The 17,581-nt window shown below is 42.3% G+C and overlaps 1 protein-coding gene across 1 annotated transcript; it reads right to left on the bottom strand.

The window, feature by feature from the left end:
• Positions 1-13,009: 13,009 nt before the first annotated feature.
• Positions 13,010-17,327, bottom strand: LOC133922130 (U-box domain-containing protein 9-like). Its single transcript, XM_062367323.1, has 2 exons — positions 16,888-17,327; positions 13,010-14,224 (listed from the first exon to the last, which is right to left on the bottom strand). Exons 1-2 carry the CDS (start codon positions 17,188-17,190, stop codon positions 13,139-13,141), a joined length of 1,389 nt encoding a protein of 462 aa, XP_062223307.1. The 5' UTR covers positions 17,191-17,327; the 3' UTR covers positions 13,010-13,138.
• Between the last annotated feature and the right edge of the window lie 254 nt (positions 17,328-17,581).

The raw sequence follows: 17,581 nt of genomic DNA, 5'->3' as shown, positions 1-17,581 counted from the left end.
AGTCTGGTGATGAAGGGTATAAAGCACAAGAGTATTTCTTGCAGAGGCAATTTCAAGTGCTGAAGAATGAAGATTAACTCACCGGATAGTCTGGTGATCATAGAGATAGTTGTACCAGAGCATTTCTAGGGAAAAGAAGAGAAGGTTTAACTCATCGGATGGTCCAGTGTGAATGGAATGAACACCGGATAAATACACCAGACCATTTTACACAGAGAAGCTGCAAAGGCTCAGATGGCTCAAGATAACTCACCGGAAGGTCCGATGATAGATTTAAAGGTACACCGGAGTGTCCGGTGTTCATAAAGGTATTGAGTGGAGTTCCAACAGCTAGTTTCTGAGGTTGTACTCGCCGAATGATATGGTGTTAGTACTACTATTCTCATTGGATCATCTGGTGTTAATAGCTTTTCTGAGCCATTTGGAAAATGGCTAGTTGGTGGGTTTGAGGCTATAAATACCCTTTCACTCAATTATTTGAAGATGTGGCATACTGCTGGAGTCTAGAGAAAGCTCATACATACTTGAGAAGACATCCAAACCACAAAAAAACTTAAAGTGTTCATCTAAGGCAATTAAGCACACCGTGAGTATGCAGGAGTAGTGTACATACAAACAGATGGTGTCAACAACGTGACTGGTCTAACCCTATCGAAACCAATTACCCCTAACTAGGGTAGGTATGCAGACCCTACACTGGTCAACCAACCTGCCCTGTCCTATCACGCCACGCCGCATGCCGCGTGCGATGCTATCCCATCTGCCATGCGATGCCACGCCTATCTGTAATGCCATCCCGTAGCATTTAATGTTATAGGATGGGACACTGCCCATCTGTGCCGGTCAAGACTTTGTTCGCTGGAGGAGGTGCCTAGGGATGGAAAACACTTGAGCAGATAGTATTTCATGGGACTTCATAGGTTAAGACGAAATATCTCTCGTGCAACCAGTGAGGTTGGTCATAGGGATTACCTCCGCGACCAGGGAGCTGATCGTGAGGGCCACGATCTTTGAAAAAATATCTACCGTCACCTGGCACTCCCTTGTGCGGACTCCCCTAGAAAAGGAACCCTCTTATTCTATACACCGATAGCTCTGTTATTAGAGATGACTAGGTACTGTCTTTTCTTAGTTAATTTGCGGTATTGTGCAGATCTAAAAAGATATTGTACAAAAAGGTAACAATCATGCTATAGCTGAACATTTACGCATAAGAAACAAATGTAAACACTAAACTTATAATCATGAACATTTACGCATAAGAAACAAATGTAAACACTAAACTTATAATCATGCTATAGCTAGTAGGCACAAATATCTTTTTATCTTTTTATTATTTTTTCTCACCTCAGCAGCACTAGAATAGGAACCACTGTACATTTCTACTCAAGTTTGATGTAAGGGGTGGAGGCTATAGACACAAACACGCGTTCCAAAAATGTGCAAAACTTCAGGGGGCGAGAACTCAATCTTCCAAGACGAATTTAGCTTTGAAGAAATTGCCAAACCTAACAAAGTGGGGGATAAACAGATGTAACTTTTTCTGTAGATGTTCTTAGAGTCAAAAAAAATGTCGAAATTGGAGTCCGTATGTAAAAGTTATGCCTGTTTTACCGAAAACACTCCGGATCACCTATTGGAAAAAACAGTCATTGGTGACGGGATAATATTATGATCCGTCACTATTTTACAGTCATTAGTGAAGGTTCACAAAGGTCACTTATGACCTTTAGTAGAAAATATTAAAAGGATAAAATATCTGGCTTCATCACAACACATGCGAGGGTGTGGTGGTAAGGATGCTACGCACGCAAGGGGAGGTCACGGGTTCGATTCCCACAGAATGCATAGTATAAAAACAGCGTGAAAAATATCAAGTGACCCATGGTGAGTGGTTGATGGCCCATACGCTGGGATGGTTCAGGTGAATTTTTTTTGACTTTTTTCATGTCAAAAAATACGAAAAACATTCATCAGTCACTGATAACTTGTCATAAATGACGGGTCGTAATCTTGACCCGTCACTAATGTGGTTACCGGTGACGAGACATCACCCATCACCGATGACTAGTCATCAGTGCCACGTTCGGGGTGACAGGTGCGGGACATTAGGACCTGTCACCTATGACGGTTATCACCCGTCACTAAAGACCTTTTTCACATAGTGATACTGGTGATGAGTATCTCACAAGTTCACCTTATCTCATAGATGGTTTGACATCAATGCTTTTAGGTGATGGAGCAGGGATTAATCATCCATTTATTGCATTCTCCTTTCTGCTGGTTCTGTTAATTACTCTATGGAGAATTCTACATTTGTTTTCATTGTTTCCTCCTTCAGTTCCTGCTATATACTGCTAAATTAGCAAGTCAGGCAAATTATATATATAAATGTATACATATCCATTTATATACCTTCGATCCAGTCATCGTATAGTAATTTCCGTAAAACCAGTTATACTAAGGCTACATTTAAAATAACTACACTTGATAATTAAATTATATATATATATTAGGTTAACATTTTTCTGTCTAGAGTACACAAAGTTTGATTACTACTTAATTAGTATAATCCATTCGTCATATAGTTGACTGGCCATGTTAGAAATCTAAAAAGGGTTAATTGTTAATTGTGCTTGGTTAGCTTGTCCATGTTTTGCATATATACCTAAACATCAACTCACCATTGTTTGTGCTTTTAAACTGCCATGAACCCATTTCTTAACTCCGAACTTCAAGTAAACTTTTTCAGTATATATCCTTTCCTCGGTTATATTTTTTTTCAATTAAAAGGATTACGCATGAGCACACGTACCACTACACACGCACACCACACGAACACACGTATGCAAGTGTGCCCAAACATCTGAGATTTCAATTAAAAGGATGTGGATGAATTCGGTGAACGACATGACGAAAGATGTTCCCATCTAGGCCGAGAATTCCGGTCAAGCCCTAGCTAGAGATCTGGGGTGGACTGCTTAGTTGTTACAGGTCGTCACTTGGACCTGGAGCGGGAGGGACAAGCACAATTGCAAGGTCATCATAATGATTGCCCAGACCATCACCCCCATCTGTGATGGCGAAGACTTCTCGGGTGTAACCTTCACTAGAGGAAGTGTCTAGATCTATCATGGATTTCATTGGGATTGCTCCGGATAGGTGTCTTGACAATCCATGTTGTTGGAAGTTGTGGGAGAGGATCCTGACTTGTGGTGAATTGGGAATTCACAGTTGTCTTAGTAGTCGAATGGTTCGAACTCGATGTTGTAATCCTTGGCGCATTGATCCATAAAGCGACTTACCTCATCGCTAGAATCGTCACCAGAAAGATCTTTGTCGAACTTCACCTGGTTGATCGCTAATTCATCTGGGGGAGGGGTAAAGTTGTCGTAGAATCCCTCATCCAAAAAACCGGTCCTCGACGGAGACTTGGGCGAAGCCAACGGCATGCTCTATGTAGAACCTTCAACGCCTATTGTCAAGATCCCCAAGGATGGTGTCAGTTGTCAACGATCGGTGAACCACCTATCTTATGAACTTTATAATAGAATAGGGATTCTTCGAGTAGATGAATCAATGGAACACACATAAGAGGTTTTAAATAGGTTTAGACCTCCATTAGGATAATAACCCTGCATCATGTTTATCTTGTATTGATATGAGTTTGTTATAAGGGGGTGCATGACTGGCCTAGATGGATTTAAACCTAGTCGGTGACTTCCTTGCTTAGCTTGTGGTGTCTTCTAGCTTATGCGACTTGTAAGACTTCTAATGACTTGTCCTTCACAGGGACCCAGGCTTCGTATATATAGGGGCGTCATTCGTCCTCCGGAGTCTTCCTTCCCATTCTTGGAGGTAGGATATATTGGGTTCCTACAGATAGTTTTCTTTCATCTAGGGGTTCCTTTCCCAGAGATAGAGATATACCTTGAGAATTACGAGAAACACTTGGGTGCCTAGATATGGTAATTATCCAGTAGTCATTGTCAAGAAGACTTTCTTCATCAAAAAGTAAGCTATAAGACTTTACATTCAAAAGATGCTTATTAAGCATCGTTACATCCTTAAGTTCCAGTCTTTTGGACAACTTGGGAGAAGAAAATAAGGGGGGGGGGGGGGGAGAAGCAAGAATATAATAATAGAGTATACGCTTCAAATTCCTTCCTCCAGAGCATCTGATGTAGAAGTTGGCTGCTTCACCAATGCCGACGTTGTTATAAGGGGAGGGAGAAGGTAACAATGAGTCAGTGGCCTCCTCCTTTTTCTTCTTCTCCGCCTCTAGAGCCTCTTCCTGACATATCCCAGTCGATCTCTTCTTGGCCTAGAGCCAAGGGACCAACAACGAAAGGCTCACCTAGCTGCTCAAGTCCTGCAGTAGCAGGTCCACCGACCATCTCCTCTTCCATTGTCTCTTCATAGGAAGAGATGATGATGATCTCTACACAGGTACGTGACTGCACTGGTCAGGGAGGTGGGGCAGGTGGATGCGACTTGGGCAACGGAAGCAAGGTTCCCATAGGCGAAGCTATTGGTGGTCCCAATAGTGGTGTTTTGAGGTGTCTGGAACTAGAAGAAGATGTGGATGCCATGATACTTTTGAGGAAGAAGAAAGGTTTCTTGGCTTAGTTGGAGGCAAAGGGTTTTAGGGATGATGTTCGTATCCTTCCATATATAAATACTTGTGAGTTGCAGGCATGGACCTCGTAAGGAGCAATGAAACCATCAAGCAATTAACAGTGGGCAGGACCCTTCATTTCTCGACACTGTACAGTGGGGTCGATGAGTCAAGCTTCTCAATTTCCAAAGGCATATGTCAGGGGTCAAATCATATCAACTCCCCTTAGTAGTCATGTGCATTCGGTTTGAATAAAACAGATGAAGATGGAAAGACAAAGATCTTTTCAGGATTTCCAATACCGCAACTTGGGTTGATCAAAGACTATTCCCGAAGAACTCGATCTATGCAGTCGGAGAATTTCCCAACTAGGAGGAATGGGTTTCCAGAGGAGTTCCTAGTCAATGCGAAGGACTAGTGACCCTATTCTGAGTAGAGCCGGGGGGTAGCTGAGAGGATATATAATTAATATTATATATTCCATATATTATGTATATCTATAAAAAGGTATATGAGGATAAAATACATCTTTTCGATACGGGGCTAGTCATGGCCACCACAGAGTAAGATATGGCAAGGATATACATGGAAACTACTTACCTGAATATTGGAGATATCCCCTATTCGAGAAGGATTTTTAGATCTATGGAAGCCTAACAATTTGAGTAGGACTCAACAAGGTATCCGACTAGGATCACACACTGGGTTCCCCAACTAAATAAAGCGGGGAGAGGGGCATGTACAAGGCGACAAAAATCACAATCACAAATCGCACTTCCAAATCTTTGAAGTCGTGGAACCCTTCAAGACTATTCGAGTAGAAGACTAACACCCATCAAAGATCCACGGTAAGAATAAATCCCTAGTTGATTAGATCTTAAGACTTAGACACACCCAAATTTGTCTAGTTCTTAGGGTTAGACTCAACCACATCCACATTGTAACATGTGATCTCAAGAATAATCAAGGCAGGATAGAACATAGGGCTATTACTCAACTCGCGGGGGGGGGGGGGGGCAGAACCTGTATAACTTTATGTCTCTGTTTGTTGTACACTTTGTCAACTTTGCAGGTATTCCTACTCTCAATACTACAACAATAAAAGACAGTGTATCAAATCCTCGGTACCCTTTGTCTCTCATCCTTAAGCCTCTTCTTTCTCACCCTCCTCTGTGCACCATCGCTGCCCTCTTGCACTAGCCATCGTCATCGCCCCCCACACCACAACCATCAGCTTAGTTGCTGGTTCTTCTCTCTCTTTCTCTCTTGGCTGCTAGTAATCAGGGACTGTAACACCTATATATTCACTATGTTTAAGTTAGGTAATGTAAAATTCTTTCATGATGTGGATGCTATTTTCCAAAGTTTAATTTTTACTGCCTAGCTAGGTGGCAATACTAAGGTGCACCTAAATTTTCATTTATAATCAGTACTAAGACATTTCCATTTTGATCTCATGACTCTCTTTATGTGAACAGAAATAAATGAGATTTGAAAGATAGGGAACTGACTAGACAATAAGGCCGGATGTTTCCCTAAGCAGTAAGCTACGAACCCACCCCACCCCCTTTTGGAGGGAAGCTGGTGTCCCTTTTGGTGTCTTAATTCTTTCAACAAAGCGGCCTTTCCTTGGTACTTCTTAGCTCTGCAAAATTCACTTGCCTCAGCATGATGGTAAATTTTATCTACGTAGGTCATATAAGAAACCATATACTTTGTCAAAATCCTACAAATCATGGAGGAATCTTAGCAGTGTCATCATTCTGGCAGTTTTGGTTGAGGAGATTTCATCTGCCTTTTTTTCATTGCACAAATTTCCTTACCTTAAGGTCAGAATTCAACATTGATTTGTAATATCCTAGCTGTATGTTCTGCATTAGTTTCACATAGGCATTCTTGACCCCAAAAATCAGAGTGAACAAGATCAAAAGGACGCTGAGATATACACTCACTATGAGGATAAGGAAGCTAATCTGTTTACCAAGCTTACAACTCTGACTCACTATTGTCAAATAAGTACATATTTGGGTAGCATTTAATGTTTGTTGATATTATTTTGTTGCACACGACAATAAAGCACACTAGTAGAACAAAATACATGACTTTGTGTAGAAAAAGAAAGAAGTACTATTTGTTCCAACAAAAAAACTGCCACAACAGTGAGGATAATAAGTTATTGTCAAATAGTTGAAATGTTTTCATACTAGTCTCATTTCAATGGTCTTGCCACAAGGAACACAATGGTTCAAAACAAATTTACAAAATGGGCAGCTAGTTTAAGAGATGGATAATAAGTTATTGTCAAATAGTTGAAATGTTTTCATACTAGTCTCATTTCAATGGTCTTGCCACAAGGAACACAATGGTTCAAAACAAATTTACAAATTGGGCAGCTAATTTAAGAGATGGATAAATTTTAAAATGAACAAGTACTAACAAGGAACACAATTTTAGCTAGTACTATAGAAGTGAGCAACACAACGTGTGCGTGACAGATTTGTCTGGACTAAAAACCTAAGCTAATGGGCCTCATAGGACTCTTTCAAAACCTAAACTAATTGGACTAATAGGACTCTTTCCTCTAATGTGCTTCATTTACATTAAGCTTCCACACCTATCATGGGGCCGATATCACGACATCTCAAAGAGTACTCCACCCGAGATTAATACTTCAACTTTTTCAATGTCCATAGTGAATTTTCTGAACCATGCCTCAACTACACCATCCATTCCCTTTTTATGTTCCTAGATATTCATGTTTGTTTATGCTAACATGACATGATGATGTACCTAAGTGAACAGTGAGTAGCCTTGTAGGGGAGTTCTATATATTTTCATGTCGGGTGCTCACAACTATTATAGCACAAGAGTCTAGTGCATGCATATACAAATTTAAATTGCAAAGTTTGTTTGCACAGAGTAAGACTAGAATCTTAAAACTTCATGCTTCAAATGATAATAAATTAGAGCAAATTTCCTACTACAAAGGATTTTTATTTCAACAGTATCAACCTAAGATCAAATCTCTCATCGTCTCACATATACGTAAGAAGGAAAAAAAAGATGAAAAGTGTATCCTCATGATATACATCAAGAACTAGATTGCACTTGGTTTGTGTTGTTGAAATTGAGATGGCTCAAGATCAATTCACTGAACATACATTGAGTTACTACATGCAATGTTTGATAAATGGTAGAATTATTATACAATTTTAATATATCAAACTGCAAACAATAAAAGGGAAAGGATTGAGAGCAAAAAATGAGCACAAGTAGCTATGGTGATTAATGATGAGCAGGTATATTAGAGGGGAGATACAGTATAACTAACACTACTACAGAAATGATTTTTTTTCAAGGGACAAGCTTTAGACCCGACGATACTAAATGTATCGCAATCAGTTCCTAAGCTCCGACCAACTGAAACTGACAACCTGGCAAATAATTGATTGTCCTAATAGCCTATTGCAGTCTGTTTGTCCTAATAGCCTATTACAATTGGTTAATATCCCAAGCTGACTGAAATAATCGGACTAATATAATCGGGTTATAGTTAGAACCTACTAAAATATGTTGTAGTCAGTTCATATCAGAAAGCTGATTGCAGTAATTAGACAAATATAGTGGACTCCGAATGAGAACCTACTGAAATATGTTACTGGCGGGGTTGTTGTTGCCGTTTCCTTTTAATGTTCGAAGTTATATGATGAGTGGATAAGAATCAAATTAGCACATGATCCAATCTTTGTTTTGATTTTTTATTTGATTGTCGTCCGAGTTTGAGGTACTTGCAGTGAGTTGCTTAATGTAGTGGGTACTTCAGTAACTATAATACTTCTCTGCGGGCAACTTAGCTTACCAAGTTTGTGTTAAATAAGTGGCTTTCCTTTGATTTGGTTTCAAACTATATCAAAAGATATCTCTGTTAACTGCATTGATGTTGAGAAGTTTGTTAAATTGTGGTTTTTGTTGGCTTCTATCTGATAGCTTCGGGGCTAAAAATTGAACTGCTTAATAGCAATTCATTAGATGGGATTCTTCAGATCTACACTGGTGATGTTTGTCTCTATGATGTCAGTAAGATCTCTGATTTTAAAGGTGTTTGGTATTTTAGATATGCCCCATACCTACCATAGCTCATGGTGATGCTCATCTTTGTAAAACTCTTCTCCATATGGAAAAAAATTAATCTAATGTCTGAGTTTGACAAAGATGTTGGAATGGTTCACATGTTCCAGTTTTGCATATTCAATCATTCGACACGTGGTTAGTATGTAAAATACAATTATTTAATATAGACCATGTGTTTCAGTTGCAATGTACGGACACCTAACTAGTATTCTCCTAATGTTCGATTAAGGGTGCATCATCCTTGTAACTAATCTGCTTACCTGCTGGGCCAGGCCACACAAAAAAATCGTGCATCACGACGATCAAGGCCCATAAGGCCATAAGAAGGTCCAGACAAGCAAAGAAGTTGAATTGTTTTAATATTTTCAAAAATATATAACCATTTCAAAAAAAAATGGTACATATAGGCTATCGACGCACGCTGGATGGGCGACAGCAAGGTGTCGGCCATCCAACGGGCAACACCTTGATGTGGCAAGCTAGCATGGCAACCCGCTAACGTGATGCAGAAGGACACCTTGTTGCCACCCATCCAGCGGGTGACACCACCTTCATGTCACCCAATCAGAGGGTGTTAGCAAGATGTCGCCCGTTGGATGAGCGACACCTTGTTGTTGCCCAACCAACAGGCGACATCTTGTTGAATTGGAGTTTCGGCCCGAGGTCGCTTTGGTTTGTGGCAGAACAAGCGTCGTCCATGTGTCACCATTCGTTGTTGTTGAAGTTTTTTAAAGGCCATTGTAATTTGATATTTTTAAGATATTTTTGATACGCGGAATTGTTGGAAAATGAAGGTTGAACACGGTGATTTTAATCGGAGCTGCAATATACATGGTGGCATGTACGATACATAATCATTCTAACCTATCAATGTACCGCCTCTAAATCTAACATGCCTCAAGGAATGTAAACAACAGGATTACAACATCAACTTTACTGAGTGCAACGTGGGCACTTTCCCTTCCTCGCAACCTCCAGTCCTGCCTCACGCATCTGACGTGCCCTCTCGTGTTTCCTCTCCCTCTCCACCTCACGGGCCTCTGCCTTCATGTTGTTCTGCTCCTCTCTCATCTTCTGTTGCTCCTCCGGAATGTGTTTGTGCGTAGCTTCCCTCCTCTCGTTAGCTTTCATTTCATACAATCATCTCTAAGTGGCCTGGTGCTGACTGCGTAGGAGGAACACATATGTTTGTGACTACTCAATATTCAGCCATTGTACGAAGTCACATAGTGGTGGCAGAGACTGTAACAGAGACAAAAATGTTTAGTGGTATATCTCAGTTGTAATTGTAGTTTGGCTAGAAGAGTGTACCTGGTGGCGGTAGCCAATATGGATGTTGCCCTGAGGTGGATCATTTTCGTAGTTCAGGCACATGAAGAATCTCCTGCCATAGGTGTCAGAGAATTCGGAGGACTTCATCACCCTATAAAGGTCTCCACACCAGCTCATGGGGTATTTTGACCCCAACAAACATAGTATCCGGCAAGTATTTCTTGGAGAGAGGATCGGACGCCATTGTAGTAGGAGTTTTGGAGGTTGAGGCAAATGGATTGGTTTAGATGCTGCTAATGGATCCTCTATTTATACTTGAGTTTCGTGTTGGTTCATGGACTAGGTCCACAAAAAATGAACCTAGGAAAACAATTGATTCTGTCGTATAGAGTGGTCATGTCAACTGAAAAGGCTAATTCTGAAAAGGCTACTTCTGAAAAAGCAATGTCTAAAAAGGTTGTGTCTGAAAAAGCTAGGTCTGAAAAGGTTGCTTTAAAAAAGGTTGTGTCTGAAAAGGCTACTTCTGAAAAGGCTTGGTCTTAAATGGCTACATTTCAAATGAGTACAAGTTTATTAATTGGACAAGTCTAGTACAAGCCTGCAATTTTATCATCAATGTTGGATGTCTACGAGTAACCCAAAGTTCACACTAATATTACATGATGCGGATTGAAAAAGGCTTCTACTAGGATGTTTCTCCTTCTTTGATGTGCCTCTTTACGCTCAGCCTCTTCTTGGTGATGCAGGAGCGTTTCACGCCTTTGTAGTTCTTTCTCACACCTTTGAAGCTTAGCCTCCTGCCTCCTTAGAATGTCATATCGGAGACGGTGTTCCTCCTCACGCCTCTGAAGTTCCTCGGTCCGTCACTTGTGTTCTAGTTCTTTGCGTTGATGTTCTTGGTTGCGCTCGTGTCGTGCCTCCTGTTGTAGCCATGCTTCCTCCATCCTAATCTCATACTCACGTTTGGTTTCAGCCTCTTCTGATGTAGCCCCATTGTATGGTGGCCTAACAAGGTTGATCTATTCCTTAAAATGACATGGCTTGGGATAATAAACCTAGCATTAGTATTTCTCTGCTCAATATATAGCTGGGAGGTATAAACAAAGGGCAAAATATAGATGGACCATGAAATAGTCATCAAGCTCCGGACACATGAAGAACCTCTTACAAAAAGTCTCGACCTCGAAAGACGTCAATATTCAAGCTCAGTCGCCACACCTGCATAATGGACGCTCGTGCCATTGTGCCCCCCCCCCCCATTGGGTGGTTCCTCCAGGAAGCCATGACGGCCTATTTTGATATTGTAGAAGTAAACAATTACCAAGCAAAAGTAAGGAATGTGCGATAGCAATATAGTTGCAGATGTATGCTTATTTGTTATGTTGTTTTGTATGCTGCTTTGTGGAGTCATTTCAGTTTGACAAGTGATTCTGCATGGTGTCAGCTATTTATGAGAAGCACAACAATATGCCAAGTCCTTTCTGACAAAAAGGAAATTCCTATTTGGCACAACAAAAACAATTACAGCGCCGTAAAATGAGCTATATTGGTACCACACATCTATAAAAAGCTCATGTATCTTAATACTGGATCCATAGCGATCATAGAGGCTAGGGGCAGGAGGGGCTAAGGAAGAAGAGGGGCGGGGCGACCCCGACAACTACCAAAACACAAGATTGGTCCATCCTACTGTTTTGTAGCATATCCAAGATTACATCCACCGGCTGCGAGGCCATATCTTTGATTTGCGAGGGAGGTGGATGCTTCTTCTTCTTCCTCCTCTTACCTCCCCTCTCCTCTCCTCTGCTCTCTCTCTCTCTCTCTCTTCTCTCGACTGGGAAGGAGCCAAATGACCGGGCAAGGCGGACGCGTGGCAACGTGACGCAATTATATACTGAAAAGGTGTCACCTGGGCGATACCTTTCTAGTGGGCCAGCAAGCAGCGCGCTGCAATGCTCATGTCACCCATCCAGCGGACGACAGTAGTCTATATGTGTCATTTTTTTAAATGATCGTGTATTTTTGAAAATATTTAAAAATATATATAAAAAAAATTCCAAAGAAGCCTGACACCTACGGAGGGCTTGGGACGACTGAGGGAGTCGTGACTGAATGGCATCCGGCATCGACGGCTCTGCTCTTGGGCTCTTGGCCAACTATCCAAAAGGCCCAAATCTCCCCGACATCTTCCAGTCCATCAGCGTCTGACTCCATGGAATCATTTTGCATAAATAACCGGATCTCCTTGCTTGCTGTTCCCCTAGGATACGCAGGATTCAAGAAACACTGTCAGAGGCAGCTGCAACACGGACTAACAAGTCGTAAACTGTCAGGCGAACAGGTTCAATTACTGAACAGGCAAGAAGTGACCGGTCACGTCACGCCTAATCACAAGCAAAGCAGGGTACGCGATCGCTGTTATCATCGCATGGCCCGAGACAACACATGAAAGCTTGCAGCCAACCTGAGCAGCACAGAACGGCTTGGAAGCTGGAGGAAAGAAGGCAAAAATAACTTCCACTCCCGGGAACAGCAAAAGAATTACGAAACCAGGTTAGCACTAAAACTCGAAAGCACTGGGCACCAACAGGCGAACAAGGCATAATGCAACGCAGCGGCAATGTCTGACTTGGCCTCAACATTTTCCACGCACACAGTGATTATCATGGGCTCACGACAGCCTGAAAAAGGCTCACCGGCAGACCTGAAAAGGGCTCCCAACATGTACAAGTCAGAAGATTAGGTATCCGCTTTGACAACACGTGCAGCATACGTCACAGCAACCCATCTGCCAAGGCAGAATGTTTTAAAGCCTCATCTCAAGAGAAAATGTATCACAAACAAGAGCCATCTGATGTGATCAAAATTCAAGAGAAAATGTGCTTCGGGATTGGACTACAAAACCCTTCAGAAACATGTGAACTGCAAATTTCAGATGAATGGGAACGTTCAATTCAGAAGGAAAGCCACCCCCTCCACCACGTACTCTGCAAGACTGAAACTGTAATCACATATGCACTAAACCAAGTGTAACTATATATGCAGCTGAATATATCTATATATACAGAAAAGCACCACCCTCCATTATTTCTCCTAATTACACAAACATGGCAGGCACTAGCAGGAGTAATGCGTATTGTGCATGGTCCTCTTCATCTTGTCGAGGATCCCGGCGGCCTTCCGCCTCGCCCTCGAGGTGCCGTTCTGTGCGAGCCAGGCCAGGGAGCCGTTCAGATTCTCGTCCTCCGCGACCTCCCGCAGCTTCGTGCGGTCGTACATGCAGATCGAGAAGAGGACCGCCGCAGCGTTCTCCTTGTTGCGCTTGCACTGGCCCTCCTTGATGACGCGGAGCATGGAGGGCACACCGCCGATCTCACCGATCTCCTCCACCGTCTCGTGGTCGCTCGACAGCAGGGCGACGATGGCCAGGGACTCGTCGATAAGCGACTTGTCACTGATGGCCTTCAACGCCACATCGATGAGTCCGCTTTTGGTAGCCCTTGATTTGTTCTCGTGCAGCATGCATAGGTTGAAGATAGCTGACGCAGCATCTTTCTTCGCTATCATGCTGCCGTGTTCAAGGAGATCCACCAGAGGTCTCATTGTGCCCAATTCACCAATCTTCACCTTATTGCTGTTAAGAGCTGACAAGCTGAAGATGGCAGCTGCAGCATTGCCGCGGGCCTCCATGGTTCCTGACTGTAAGGCACGTATGAGGAACGGGATTGCTAATGGGTCATCTCCAATGATTTTCTTGTTGCTTTCATGAATAGAAAGGTTAAGAATTGTTGTAACCATATCCTCCAGAACCTCTGCGTTGTTTTCTAATTCTGGGTTGGATAGAACAGAAATCATTTGTGAGATGGAATCCGGTTTCTCTCCAATGACTGCTCGTAGTGAGCTGTTGCACTTGGTCAGAAACCTGAGATCTTTAATAGCTTCCTTCTGCTCAGATAGGTTTGATGACGACGAGATCCTGTCAAATATTTTACGGAATGTCTTCCTCTCATTGTTGGTAACCAAATTGTCCTCTTGGTTCTCAACTGGTGGCAGAGTGAACCCGTTCTCTGTGCACCACTGTGAGATCATGCTTCTCACAAGGTGGTTCGGGATCAATATTGTATTTGAAAGGACTTGCTGAGTCTGTGGACATGTCCGATTTCCAGCACTCAACCATTCTTGGATGAAGCGACGATCATATGTCTGCACAAGGAGTAGAACAATTACCTCAAGCTTCCATCTTAAAACTAAAAATGAAAGCCATCATATCTAACTGATAATATGACTACTCAACTGGAACTATAAGTCACTGAAGAAGCAAACACAACAACAACATATTCATTACTCATAAGCAACATAGCTCTTTAGTAACTAAGCATATAATATATGGAGCACACTGACTGATTTGTGATTTTAACTGACCATTCATTCGGATTCGTGCCAAACAAAAGGATATGAATGCATCAATACAGAATGTCATAATCAAGGGCTACAGCAACTAAGAGTTAATATAAAGATAATTTTGTAAAATCCTATCAATCATTGATGCCCGGTGCCAAAAATGGGACCGCAGCCGGGAAAATAAAAGTTGGTACAACAAAAACCTCGTTCAAGAGTCTAAATTGACCTAATTTTTCAGAAGAGCAATTGTATACGTGTATACATACTAATGTTTTCTTACAAAAATGATATGAAGGAAACTCTCACCCATCAGACTTATTTGATCAAAACTGGGCTGCAAATTAGGATTTGATCAAGACCTGCCACATCATTGTTTGTAGAGTGTTTGTAAGAAAAGTTTAGTACATATACCTTTTCCTGAACTAAGGAATTAAATTTTGAATAAGACACACCAACAAGGTAGGATTAGGTCAAATACTGCAGAGCTAGTATGGAATACATTATACAGCACATCTTCGAAAGTGACATGCAATTGCAGTGTTAAATTCTATCATCCAAAAGACCAGTTAAACCACGATATGTAAACAGTAACTTCAGAAAAATCAAGCAGTACTACACTCTTCCAGCCAGTAATAACATCTTAAAATTGCAATATTTTCTTTTTTGAATTCAACATAATACAATGTGGGACTTTTTATAACTGCAATTTTTATTTGTGGATTAAACATAATACATACTGCAGCGTGTAGATTCACTACCTTACAGAATTTTAATTGTTTAAACTTGCAAAGATGTTAGTTTCACATGTTACTATCACTTGAGCTATGAAGGAATTAAAACAAGGACCAAGAACAAGGAGGAAAGAAATCAAGTACAAAGTATATGCCGGCATGAAAGTTACAGCAAACAAGTAACGAACCAGTGACCACGGCATCAATAATACCTGACCAAAAATAGCTGAAAATATCATTCAATTCACATGGTACTCTAAATGGCCTCACACCGACAGAAGGATGAAACAAAATCCAAAATCATAAAAGCTGAATCGTTTTATGATTTGCCAACTCGAAGAAGCGCAGAGCAGCAAAAAGGCAAGCCAACATGGCGATGGCAATAACTCAAGTCACATGCACTATCCTAGCATGGGGGAAGGAAATTATATGAGACCAGGTCTCACAGAAAGACCCACATCTCCGTGTGACACGTGTCCTCTACTTCTCTCACATGTATTCAATCAGACCGTTGGATCCAGAACGAACGGCGTGGATCAGGATCTCACGGAGACCTTTTTGTAGAGGGTCTCATATAATTTTCTTCCATGCATGGGGGACGTCAGATGGTAACAGCGATAGTATTCATCTGAAAGTTAATTGTTGCGATACACATAATAAATTCTCTTGATTTCAAATCCAGACAATAAAAACAGCTTCTCGTCTTGTAGCACGTAAGGTTATTTCAGGAACTGACGCGGTTGCGTAGCGAAGAGGATAAAACACCATATGGGCTCATTTCTTTGTGCTTGCCATGGCGAAAGTACAACAGATAGTTAAAAAAACAATAAAAAAATCAGGAAGTAAGGACTTATTTAATCGGGATTGCAACTCTTCAACAAAGATAAATTAAAGAAGGTAATTTTGGCTGAACAAAATACTCAAAATTAAGAACCAACAGGAGCGAAAGAAATTTAATAATTTAGCACTCAGTTAAACTAGTCTATTCTAGCGCTTGTGTGAATGTTCACCAGTTCATCAAGAGGCAAAAGCAACAGAAGCGCCGAAAGAGAAAGTTTTAACCCTCGCCTCAATAGAATAAACAAAGAATATAAAAATCCGACTGTAACAACTAAAACAACTCAGAAAAAATACACACAATTTAACTAGGAATCCAGCAACCGCAATCACATCACAGGAGAGGCGAATCAAGAGCAAAAGCTAGCGAAGGAGAAAAGAAAATCCAGAAAGATGTAGGGAGATAAAAACAAAACTGTCGGAAACAGGAAAGGGACAGGTGGGGTGGTATCACCAGAAGTTGCTGGTACACCACAGATTAAATTAGCCCTGTTCGACGGTTCAGACGTCGCAGCAGCACCGAGACGGAACGAGGACAGGAGGGGAGCAATCAACAAGGGCTACACGGTGGAGATAACTGAGGAAACAACCATTAACGCTAAAAGGCATGGAATTTACCCACTCTTTTGTTTTGGAACTACCAAAATTTGTCCACTCGGTCACTTAGTAATCCAATAGAATCGCAGTTTATTTTAAAAAAATCGGAATAACGCTGAACACTATTGGTTCCCGCAACGAACTATAGATCTAATGAGGGATTGGAGAACGGTAATTTAGCCTAGTAAACCCCCAAATCCAAAACAACGAACACGTTTTTTATCACTTACGGCCTACCAATCCAATCCAACCCCGGATGCGAGAGGAGGGACGAGAACCGCCGGAAGGCGAAGCAAGTACCTGGCCGGAGGCGAGGACGACGGGATCCCTCATGATTTCCGAGGAGATCGGGCACAGGAACTGCTCCGGCACCGCGGCCTCCGAGTTCGCTCCCCTGTTCCCTCCGGCCGTGCCGCCGCCAGCGCCGGGTCGGTCCTTTCGGTGTCCAATCTCGGAGTCCCTGAGCTTCGCGAGCGCCTCCTCCGCCTCGTCGAAGGCCTCCGCATCGGCGCTCCCGGCGGCGACCGCGGCCACCAGCCGCCTCAGCCGGCGCCGCAGCGCCGTCGCCTCCTCCGCCGCGGCCACCGGCGTCGGCTTAGCCATCCCTACTGCTGCTGAGGCTCGCGGTCGCGGTGGGGGTCCCGCTGGGCTCCGTGTGGCATGGGCGCCGATGGAGGAGAAGAAGGGGATGAAGAGGTGGTGGCGGAAGCGGAGGGAGGGGGTTAAGACAAGAGGGGAGATGAGTGCTGGTGGGTTAATAAGTGGCGGGTTTATGCGAGGGTGGGCCCACCGGGATTGGGCCGACGTGTGCGGTGTGCTGCACTGCTGGAGCAGTTTAGATACAAGAGATTTATTTTATTTTCTGCGAGATCATCATTACAATTGCCGAGCCTTAACAAAGTTTTTCTGAACTGAGAGGACTTTTTTTCTCCAATGACTAGTAGAATCGTATCGTTTAGCATCATTATGTAACAGCCCAATTTCACTATAAATT

The sequence above is a fragment of the Phragmites australis genome, chromosome 6 (genome assembly GCF_958298935.1).
Source record: "Phragmites australis chromosome 6, lpPhrAust1.1, whole genome shotgun sequence".
Taxonomy (NCBI): Eukaryota; Viridiplantae; Streptophyta; class Magnoliopsida; order Poales; family Poaceae; genus Phragmites; species Phragmites australis.
The sequence above is the reverse complement of the archived record's forward strand: the minus strand, read 5'-3'. Positions and strand labels throughout refer to the sequence as shown.

What these genes read in the sequence shown, in the direction of transcription:
- LOC133922130 (XM_062367323.1), bottom strand. Translation starts at nt 17,190, where the DNA reads ATGGCTAAGCCGACGCCGGTGGCCGCGGCGGAGGAGGCGACGGCGCTG. An exon ending in TCGTCCTCGCCTCCGGCCAG is followed by an intron (nt 14,225 to 16,887) that starts GTACTTGCTTCG and finishes CTCCTTGTGCAG; the next exon opens with ACATATGATCGTCGCTTCAT.